The sequence below is a fragment of the Pteropus alecto genome, unplaced genomic scaffold, assembly GCF_000325575.1.
Source record: "Pteropus alecto unplaced genomic scaffold, ASM32557v1 scaffold3, whole genome shotgun sequence".
Lineage (NCBI taxonomy): Eukaryota > Metazoa > Chordata > Mammalia > Chiroptera > Pteropodidae > Pteropus > Pteropus alecto.
The window spans coordinates 67,264,708-67,276,561 of NW_006442484.1; the positions used below are offsets into that span (position 1 = coordinate 67,264,708).

The 11,854-nt window shown below is 42.4% G+C and overlaps 1 protein-coding gene across 1 annotated transcript in view; it reads left to right on the plus strand.

Annotated features, from left to right (window-relative positions):
* The window catches only part of PARD3B (par-3 family cell polarity regulator beta), a 905,664-nt gene extending 899,384 nt beyond the window's left edge, over positions 1 to 6,280 (plus strand). The window contains exon 24 of the mRNA XM_025039317.1: positions 1,996 to 6,280. Coding sequence (XP_024895085.1) covers positions 1,996 to 2,353 — 358 coding nt within the window. The 3' untranslated portion in view covers positions 2,354 to 6,280. The remainder of the gene's footprint in view (positions 1 to 1,995) is intronic.
* The last annotated feature ends 5,574 nt before the right edge of the window (positions 6,281 to 11,854 follow it).

The following is an 11,854-nucleotide window of genomic DNA, read 5'->3' on the forward strand; positions in this document are numbered from 1 at the left end:
CTGTCTTTTATAATGTTCTGTTTTAACAGAGAGAAAGCTCCAGGGAGAGAACAGGACCCTGAAAGTCCAAGGCCTGGAATTCCTCCTTTCTCTCTTTCCATTTTAAACAGGAAACATCCAGGCTAAGAGGGTCCGGAGGGAGCATTGGCTGTGTGTTCATTTTAAGGCAGATAATGTTTGTATGTTGCAAATGTCAGTGATTTATCCCAAGGGCTTAAAATGAGTGCAGAAAAACCACATGTTTCACTTCATGCAGAGAAATATCTTCAGTAGACTTTGAGAAAAAGCACAGGTTAAGGATTTTTTTTTTTTTTTAAGCATTTCGGAAATCTCTAACATGAACCAAAGGAAATAGAAATGAGAGCGGGAGTGGGAGGGGGGTGAAAATATTTTACAATAGAAGATATAATGAATCCTGGAACTCTCCTAAATCAGAAGTAAAATTCTAAAGGAAAGAGAAGATGAAATCCCGATCCTTAATTTCCCAGAGCTGAAGTGACGGATTATACATTTGTGCTCTATTTGTCATGGGTAATTTAAAATGGAGCAAAGCATACTGCACTGAATAATAGCAGTTGATGCTATAATAACTTGTACGTAAACAATTTAATTTTTTTATCTGAAAACTCTCACTAACTAAATTACCCCAAGCTCAGGGATCTATCTTTCATTATTATACATAGCCAAATTAAGACATAAAAACGTAGAGCGAGAATACTATTGTTCATCCTTATGAATGCGCTCACATGCTGCTTTCCACATGCTTGGCGCTTGGAGCTTGTCAAACCTTCATCGATTTGGGGAACTTACAGAGCTGTTTTAACATCAAACTCTGCAGATTACAGGGTGATTTGGACCCTCATTGATGGTGCTTGATTAACCACAGACATTCTATTCTTACAGCCCTGTCAGTTCTTTCAAGTGTTCTACCAGTTTGTGCTCTGACATTGGAGAGCTTTTCATTAATTACGATTGTTGCTGTTTTCTTTTTAAAAAAATAATAAAAGGGGGGTTGGTAAAATGTGGGAAGGATCTGGCGATGGTGGTGGTGAATATGTGCACAGAAGGTTTATGGGATTTTAAGAGCTGCAAACAGAACTCATCTGTTTAACCCCAGGCTAGATAAGATGCAGTCATCTGTACATTGTTTAGAGAAGTATTGCTTCTGTTATGGCAAATGGATCTGAAGATGCTTGTTGTCTTAGCACAAAGATTCAGACAGGGTCGCTTTCTGTTAGTGCTTATTCTTGCCCTGGACCTTCCTGTGTGCCTACTCCTTACAACGTGTAACACACAGCTGGTTTGGCTTTTCCCAGTCTGCTACTGGCCTGGTGGTGCTTCTTGTCTTTGTGGGAGAATTGCTTTATATCAAAGTTCTTTGTGGGTAATTCCTAGCTCTGGGTCAGGACTTTTTTCTAGGAACTATAGAGAAGGGAGGACACACTAATCCACACAGGGATGTGACAGAAGCCAACCAGAGGTGGACCAAGACTTTGGCTCCTGTACATTTCTGCCATCATCTGTAGGACAGGCTTCAGTGAGGCAGAGAAGGGGAGGGGTGGAATGAGCCCAACCTTAAGAGAGTCAAGTTCTGAAACTAGTTTGGCTACTATAATAAAGGCCAACGTAAGAGGGTATAAACAAGATAGAAGTAGGTTTCTCTTTCATGTACCAATCTGAGTGTAAGCAGTCCTGATTGGTATGGTGGCTCCATGGTGTCGAGGACCCAGGCTCTTGCCTTCTGTTGCTCTCCTTCCTCATCATGTGGCTTTCTCCTCGTGGTCTAAAATGGCCAATCCAGTGGCCAACAGGAAGGAGAGAAAGGAGGAAGGTTCCCTCTCTTCTTTTCAAGGGCACACATCACTTCCACTCACATTCCATTGGCCAGGCCTAGTCTGTGGCCACACCGGACTTCATGGGAGGCTGAGGAATGTGGTCTTTGGCAGGGCAGCCAGCTTAATGGCTGTTCATATGTGTCTGTTTTTCGCTTTCCAGGGGCGGACCAGCTGATCCTGTAGACTACCTGACGGCAGCACCTCGAGGACTCTACAAGGAGAGGGAGCTTCCATATTACCCAGGGGCTCATCCCGTGCATCTCCCCAAAGGGAGCTACCCCCGCCCCCCGGATCTGAGGGTCGCCGACCTCCGGTATCCCCAGTATTACCCACCCCCACCAACCCCCCAGCACAAAGGACCCTTTCGCCAAGATGTTCCGCCTTCGCCTCCTCAGCACCACAGAGTGCCAGCCTATCAGGAAATGGGCAGAGCAGGGCCCCGAGGGGGCAGCCCAGACCAGTACCCCTACCGAACCCAGGATCCCCGGCAGAAGAACCCCATGACCGCAGCTGTGTAGCCGAACACCACCAAGCCCAGCACAGCCCAGAAAGGAAGACATCCAACACCACCTTGGCCCTTCCTTCAGGCCTTCTTCCTGTTAATTCTCCATGGTACAGATTAAGTTGTTTTCACTGAGGTTGTTAACACCTGACTGCTAATCAGAGGGAAAAGGAAGGGACAAGAGTTTGGAGGGGAAATATCAGAAGCAAGAGAAAGGATAGAGCCGTAAAAATAATACTGCCTGATATTTGAAATGCTTTTAGAATGGTTCGATTCAATGAGGGCGGCATTCGAGTGGGCAAACAACAAAGGAGAGGTACTACCTGGTGCCTCCCTGGCCGGGCGACCTGCGTGAGCATGCCCGGTAGAGTTGGCAGCACTGGCGCAGACTCTGCTCTGGGTCGTCATCCATTCGGAAGCCGACCTTTGGCCCCCTTATCAAAGTTGTTAAGTCTGAAGAGTGGCTGCAAATATGGGCATCTTAAGAGAGTAATTTTTTTTAATGAGGGGGAAAAAAAAAACCAGCAAACGTGACTTGTGATCTTGAACTATTTTCTACCCAGAGGAAGACTGCATTTCTTTATTTGTAGAATTTCTCAGGTTCCTGGTACCATTCATTTGGTATTCGTGTTTCACGTTTCCTCATTTTTTTATATAAAAGATGCAAATGCAGTATTAGTGTCCTGGGAGAATGTGAAAAGTTAGTTGGAGCTTCCAGAAGGATTATATTCCAAGGACCAAGGTGATCTGGGTCAGAGGCTGAAACTCCTGGGATCCTCGCTTTTCTTCCTCCCACATCCCAGGCACAAAAGCATGGAGATATCTGGTTTCAGAGTCATCCTCAAATCTCCTGCCTGTCATTATTGTAACAGGGGCCTTTTTTTTAAGGCTCCCACTTGAGGGCTAAAGTGTACTTGAGAAAAAGAACCACGGATTATGTCACACAGGAAGCAATGCCCTGGAGGTGCCAATTCCAGACTCAGTGCCAAACAGTGCCATCTGCACCCGGGGATGGGGAGGGGCTGACTGTGACCTTTGGAGATTGATAGCCAGCAGGTAGTAGAGGGAGGTGACTGACAGATATATGTGTATATATGTGTGTGGGTGTGAAAGTGCGTGATTACCAGTGTGGAGAATGGAAGATAAAAATGTCTTCTGGAAATGTTGATGAGTAAGGGAATAATAAAGAAAAAAAAAAAAACAGAAGGGAAAGGAGAAGAGGCATAAAAATAAGTCATTCTGTATCTGCTATATTTCATTAACAAAAGTCAGGGCAAGACCAAGGCCAGGGTCTTCAATTGGAAAATGAAAGTCATGGCTTTGAAAAGCTGAAACCCCACCCTCCAAAACCCATCACCATTTCTTTTGAGCTTTGCAGCTATTTTCTACTTATTTCAACAGACCATCTAAAACTTACAACCTGACCCAGACAGAGAATGCAAACAAAAGACTGAGAAACAGTAAAACCTGGGAGCAGCAGTTTGTATTATTCAGTGACTCTTGAAATACTTTAAGCCTTTCACATTTCTTCTTCATTCCCTCCCCAAAATAAAAATGTCTTGAGTTCAGTTTAGAGGTATTTTGGCTGAGATTAGAATACCTCTGACTGATAGGATTTAATAAATTATGGTATTATTGAATATGTAGAGTACCCATCTAATCCAGTTTAGTCTTTTTTTTTTTTTTAATTTAAAATAGAGTTTTGTTACCAAGAATGATGCAACTGCTGGTTTTAGACTTAAATAGTGTTATTTACTGGACTTTAAGAGATGTCATTTTCTAAACTACAATTTACTTATGGCTCTCTTGAAAATAAACTTTCAAATAGTTTGTTGCCCTCTGTCATCTCTCTTAAGCCAGGCACCTTTACATTGTTTGCAATGTGTGCAAAGAAGTTGAGGATCTCAGGCCCTGGTCACCTAGAGATGGAGTGGAGGTGAGCTGCAGGGTATCGCCGCCAATGTGCCGAATGCTGCCTTCCCCTCAATCTAAATAAATATTTACGAAGAAAATGGCAAGGTGAGGGAAATGTAACTTGTTTTAAAGCATTAAAAATCTGCTCTCTAGTATGTTTCATTGTTTAACCAAATATCTGTGGACAAGCTGGAATGCTCCTTCTGGATTAAGGTCAAGGCCACACAAGGGGTGACCAAGGGAGGTAGTATGAAGTGAGATATCCTCTGTGTATGGGAGAAGCAGCCCTTCTAGGAAGAATGTCCATATTTTCATCACTGTTGCCACCTTGAGAGCAGAATACCTCCTGCAGGCAGGCTCAGGGTAAGCTGCTCCAAGCATGGTTTTGTTTTGTATATACGGTCAATAAAACAGTTGCTAATCCTAACATGCAGGCGATGATGTGAAGGTATATTAAAGTGGACCACAAAAAGATTATAGCAGTTTTCTTGCTTGAAGTATATAATACATGCCCCATTTGACCCTGCCCAAAAGAAGCTAACATTATATGTATGAGAGAGGACCTGTCAAGCCAAGCAACAATTAAGAACAGCTTGAATGTAAGCTTTATAAATGCCTGTGCACCTACCCTCCGCTTGTCACCACCCAGAGGTTACCGAGCTCTTTCCCAATAGTTAGGAGAACAGGTTGTTTAGAGCATTTAGAAGACCAGGCTATAATCAGTAGGTGCGTAGTAGTAGGAAATAGTTCCCGATTTATTTATGGCCTTGGAAAAACTCAATCAGGTGTCTCATTGTAGCTCAGAATGCTAATAGTCTCCCAGGAATAGACAAACGGAGAGACAAACTCATCAACATATACCCACCTGGCTCCTGATCTGACCGCTGGGTCATTTAAGCCTTGAAGTGATGTTTTGGCCTCAAGTCACTAGATATTTTAAAGCGCTCCGCTTTCATCCCTTTTTGCAGGAATAGAGAGATGAAAGGGAGCAAACCACTGAAAACTTTTTGACGCTGGAGAATTTAGTCCTCTGCAAGGGAGAGAAACACAGTATCCTGTATCAATGATACACAGTAACAGTGATACACAGTAACCTGTTGTATCACTGAGCTGTGGCAATATCACTCTTGATATAATAATTGTTTCCCCACACTATCAAACCAGTGGATGAAAGGCAAGCTCAAAGGTGAGCATTTACTTAAATCATGATTGAGTAACAAACCAAATTTGGGGAAGAAAATTACCGCGAAGTTCATTATTCATAGATTCTTAAGTCTATATGCATTGACCCCCATAGGTGAACACAGAGCAAAGATCTTATATTCAGGAGCATGGCGAGATCCCCCTGTCAACCTGTGGAGGAAACCGCACACATTGCCTGATAGGAGAGATTCGACACTTCGCTGTCGCTTGTTTTTGCCATCAACTAAATAAAATTAAAACATGATTCATTGTTCCTTCCAAAGATTCATGAACGTCAGAATTAAATCTATCTTCTGAAGGAAATCCACCTGATGGCTTTTGGAGTTGCCATGCTCAGAGGTGGTACACATAGAGATCAAGTCTATGAGTGTTTATTCTCCTAACCTGTAACCGCCACATTTATCATTATTATTATTAATTATCATTATTTTGGAGGAACATTTCAGGGGGATAGATCTGGAGAGTTTGGTGTGGAGAGGAATGTGTGTCTGTAAAATTTCCATTGGCATTAAACTCTGAAATCCACAACGAATGGCCTTCAAACCAGTGCTAAACCGGTGGGTAGACACCCTGCTGCTTTCTGAGTCCGCGAGCAACAGAAAGCCCGGATTTGGCGCAAATAGGCAGGAGGGAGTTGGATTCAGAAACAGTCCACAGCAGGATTTCTCTGCACTCCCAGTTCACGCTGGCTTTGGTGGAAATGATGTCATAATGAGACCACACAAAGAGGATTCTCCATAAGATATCCCTACAAAGTCACCTTTCTGATAAAAAAAAAAAAAAAGAATCAAAGTTAGATATCTAAAATAAGCCTAGAACCTCCTATGCAGCTACAACTTCTCAGTGAAACTCCTTCTCCCTCCTGTCCTTAAATAGTAATAGAATCACGCACAGCCTGACTTTTAAAGATGGGCTTAACTACCAAACCTAGTGGAGAGTCAACTAACCCCATACTGTCTCCTGACTCAGCTTTTTCAGAGAGTGCATCTCTGCTGCCTGCAGTGCTGTTTACTACTGGAACTTAAAAAACAAAACCTGCTGTTTATACAGCCACTTTTTCTAGTGTTTTCCTGTGCTTATATGTACCAAGTCTGTTCATAAGTTCTGAAGATAAATTATGTGGATCATATTTTGGCATATGGGGGTGGAGAATGAATTCTTTACAGATCTTTTAGGGTGATTCCATTTGTACCACAGAAAACATTTTGAATGTTGTTATATATGAATATACAAATTTTCCTTGTTTTATTTTGCATTAAAATAAAGCTTTATTCAGTCAGTGAGACGTCAGAGTGTTGGTTTCCACCCATCCCCAGTTCGTTCCAGGGTTTGGTGAACAAATAGATTGGTTCGGTCCTGCTTGCCCTTGAACAGCAACATCACAGGACAGAGGACACAAGGAATGAGTATCTGCCACATCCTGGGCTCCCCGAGAAACAGATGCTGAGACCATGATGAACAAGCAGGATGTTTATTTGGGAGTGCACTTGGGCTCAATCCTACGAAAGGCAGGGGAGGGAAACAGGAAGGGGCGGAGGGAGAAGCTGAGCTGCAATGTGCTACCAACTAAGGCCTCAGCCAACTCCACAGGGAAATCTGGAGCTATGCTGGCCCTGCAGAGTTGTCTCAAGTTCGGAAAAGGGAGCCTGGCCTTTATGCCACTGTGTTGGTCAGTGGGTATGAGCTACTCCTGGAAGGAGGTAAGATCCAGGCCCAGGCCGTTTTTTGGAGTGAGGCAATCCTAAACGAGGGCCAACAGCTGGAGGTCATTTTGGAAAGGTATTCACAGCAACTGTTTAAAATACATTTGTATTCCTGAAGTAGGATCTGGACAGCACATTACAGCATCCACAACAGCGTCCAACGCTGTTGACCCCTCTCTCATGCTAGAAACTCTCTTACCTTGTCTACAGTAACATGTTTCTGAGTTGGTTTTCTTTGAGACCATCCCTGTGTTTCCTACATTCCTTTACTGGCTTATTCTCAGACCTCCCCACAGTCTCCCTTGCAAGTTCATCCACAGCCAAGGTTTCGGCTGACATTTCTGGATAGATTTGCTCACCATCGCCAACTCAAATATGTCTCCTGAGCTTTCCGCTTTCCTACTGGACACTCCCACTCAGACTTTCCACAGGCCCTTTGAACTTAATATGCCCAAACTGAAAACATAAGCTTCTAAAGAAATCCACTTCTTATGACTCTGTCGTGGCCAATGGCACCACCATGTTCACAGTTACAAATCGGAAACCTGGATATTATCCTTGACTTCCATTTATAACTCTGCGCCTTCTCCCCAACCCATCCCCATCTGATGTGATGGAAGGCCAGCAATTCTATTCTGCAACTCTGTTCAGTATATCCACGGTTCCTGACATCCTACTGTACCTTGGCCCAGCATCATCATTTCTCATTTAGCCTCTTCAGTAACCTTCTATGTGATCTAACTGTGCTCCCTTCCAGCCCATCTCTACACTATACAGACTCACCACTTGCTTTGGTAAATAAGATTTTATTGGAACACATACACACCCATTCGCTTATATATTGTCTAGAATTCTTTCATGCTACAACGTCAACTTCTGCTCTGCACTGCCAGAGGAATTTTTCTGAAATGGAGATTGGAACATATTACCATTCTGGAGGCAGCATAGTCTTGTCGAAAAAAACACTGGTTTTGAGAATGAGCAGACCTCGATCTAAAATGAGGTTCGACCACTAAACAGTTGCATAACCTTGGGTAAAATATTCATCTCTCTAGGCCTGTTTCACCATTTGTGAAAGGGAATTATAATTCATATCTTATGGGATTATTTTGAGAATTTACTCACATCACAAGTATAGGAGTTCTGGAGCCAGCTTGAACCTACTCCCAAGAGCTAGTCATCCACCTCTCTTCCCAACTCCATGTTCAGTGATATGATGTTGGTAGTATGAAATAGGCGATGTAGGAAGAATTTACAGCACAGAAATCGGCATACCCTGAAAATTGAGACTTTTTATTCCCTCTGGAGAGTCCAGTTGTTAAATGTTTACTAGCACCCCACTGTATATAACATATGTAACCTGCTCCCAAGAGCCAGTCATCCACCTCTCTTCCCAACTCCATGTTCAGTGATATCATGTTGGTAGTATGAAATAGGCGATGTAGGAAGAATTTACAGCACAGAAATCGGCGTACCCTGAAAATTGAGACTTTTTATTCCCTCTGGAGAGTCCAGTTGTTAAATGTTTACTAGCACCCCACTGTATATAACATATGTTGTTGCCCAGTAGTGAAGGAAAATTAATCCTTGCCCTTGTAAACTTCCAGTCTCCCTCTCGCTCACTCTCTGGCTCTTGATCTCACAAACACACACGCACGCACACACACACACACACACACACACACACACACACCCCTTGAAACCTTTCCGGGTGTCCTTACTGACATCTTAAAGTCTAAAGTCCAAAGCCCTTCAAAATCAGTCCACTGTGCCTCTCCCCTCTCTTGTCTTATTACTCCTAGTTTTTTATATCTTGTGCTATTGTTAATTACAAATTACTTCTATTTATTTGAACAAGGCATGCTCTTAACAGCTCCATACCATGGCAACACAAGTAAGCACAGCTGCCCTGCTCAAAATGCCTTTTATCCTATGGATCCTTGCTCATCCTTCAGGTCCCAGATTGAGATCTTTCTCCGTGAAGACTTAAAGTCAGAAATTGGACATTGGCTCCCTCACATCCATCCCACCCTCCTGTAGCAGGACTTACTGCAGGCCAGAGGTGCTAAAGCTGAAGACCACATTTTCCAGATTGCTCATAGCTTGAGTTCCATACGAGGCCCAACTTCTACCAATCAGACCAAACGCTCTAGAAGACAGAACTGAGGCCCAAGCATGCTTTTGCTGGCAAAACACAGTAGCAGAAGCACTTGGTTGTACTGCAGAAGCACCTAGTCTAGCTCCCTGGGGGTCAAGAGGCTGTGTGAGGATCATTTGTTGTGTTAGCATGGATTACAGCTGAGGCAACGTGATTCTGCTGCCAACAGTTGGGCATTGGCTTTTTGAGGCCCTGACTTTCTGATCTTTGAAGGATAGCAACCCCAGTGGGCCAGTTATGTAATGTTCTTGTTCTGAAATTTATTTCTGGAAGCCTTGTCTAGAGCCTGCTCCTCCAGCCCTTCCAATAATTTTGCAAACACCTAACTCCCCACATTCAATCCCTTTCTGTTTGAACTAGCTAGAAGGGACTCGATTATCTGCAACTAAACCCACCAAGACACCTTCCACAGGCCTCCTCCTGAGACAGAGTTGGTAATTCCATCCTGTATGTTACCAAGATACTTTCTGCAGACCCTCAATAAAACTTTTATTACCTCGATTATAGTGATTAGTTTCCATGTCTGTGTGGCCTTCTAAGGAGTATTGTATTTGTAACACATTGCCAGGCTCTGACTCTGTGCTCAAGAAATATTTGTTGAATTCATTTGAATGAAGAAATGAGGTGTGAGGATTCTTTTTCTGAATTGCTGCACTGCTGACATTCCACCTCATAGCTCAAACCATAAATCTCAAAGTCCTGTTGTTAAAGATCGCCTGGTATTATTGTTGAGGTGAATGGCGTTAGCTCACGTGTGCAGGCCGGATTCCAATTTAAAACACGAAGGAGCCTAGGAGATTGTAAATGCAATGGATAATGCATTATTTAGAGAGTAAAGAAAGACTTAAGTAAAGGGAAAATGTATTACTTACAACCCACTAAGATGGAAATACTTTTAGTGACAGATGATTACTATTATTATTGTATAATTCCTTGGATTTTAGGCAAGTGTTTTGCAATCACTCGCACTACTTGTTCCTTTCAACAACTGTGGGTGGGTGGCGAGTTGGATGGCTCTCTGACTTTCTGTAAGGAAACTGAGTCCTGTGTACAATGGTACTAAAATAAAGATTTAATGAACACCATTTAGGCATACCCAAAGAAACTAGAGATTACTTCATAAGTGTCTTGACAATCGAGATTTCTTTTTCAGTGGCTATGTTTATTCTCATGAATTATTGTTTATAAATGTTTCATGATCACAGTAATTTTTAATTCTAATGCAGTCATAGAACATTAGGTTTATACTTATTTTACAGCTGAAGAAACTGAGGCATGAAGAAGCCAACCAGGTAATCCAGAGCCACACATGAAAAAGCTGAACTACCTTTATTAAGTATTTCTTAAGAACCTACTATGTTCTTGGCGAACTGTGCTAGCTTCTGAGTGGGCTTTCTGCAACGAGGATGGGCACTTCGCTGGCTTGCATTAGAAAGTCTATCCTTAGTGTGTGCCCAGTGAGCATCACTCCATACCTTCCTAATCACTGGACCCTCAGAGGTCATTTGTCATGGTTAAAGATGGCTTGTGTCCTCTGGAAGAGGAAGAGAGATGCTTCAGCTGTCAACATTTAACATTCAACTATTATCCTCTTGACTTGAAACTTTATTTGGCTGGTTGTTACTGACTCTCCCCACATAATCCCAAATACCTAAATTTGCTGCATAATAATAAATGTGAAACACCATTAAAAAGTAGTCTGCCTGGACCATAACGGCCCTTGACTCTGTATGTCTTATGCCTAGTCAATCCAATAAGAAGTACAAAAATAAAATGAGATTCAACTGTAGCCCAATGGATACTTAGACGCTGTTAAATATTACAAAGGATCCCAAATGTGGAAGAGCTTTGGATTCTTCCCTCAAAAACCTGAGAGATGAGTAGGAGAGAAAAACAAGTATACAAAGAACCAAAACTCAATGATGAATGTGGTGAGTGCTTTAGGGAGGTGGACAACGACAGTGAAGACTGACTTTTGACTTTGAGTATAGACAGGATCAGAATAGGTCTAATGGAAGATATGGCATCTGAAAAAGCCTTAAAGAATGGTAAGAATGTAAACAGGCTAAGCATCGAAGGGTATTGGCTTTCTAGATAAAGAACAGAACACACGCATCTGAACAGAAAACCTTCAAATACATACGATCTGGTGGCCAGGGGTAAGACAGGTTGTCCGATGGGAGAGGGAGAGTTGTAGTTTAATAATAATAATAATAGCTAATATTATTCAGTGTTTAGCAAGTGCCAGATACTGGTCTGAATGTTTTTCATAATTTATCCCATTTAATTCTCAAACTCTATGAGAAAAAAGAGCCTTAAATGAATTAAGGACCTTGCCCTTACAATTTCGGATACATCAAAAATAAGTTACTTAGGGACTCCAGGGACTTAGGTTCTTGGGAGAATCACTCACACAAATGGGTGTTTAAATAAATAAAGGTGGCCCAAATGAAAGCACTATGTGAGTCGAAGTAGAAAAATTCATCAAATCATCAGACCTTACTAGAGAGGGGAGGACTAATATTTATTGAGTGTGTAG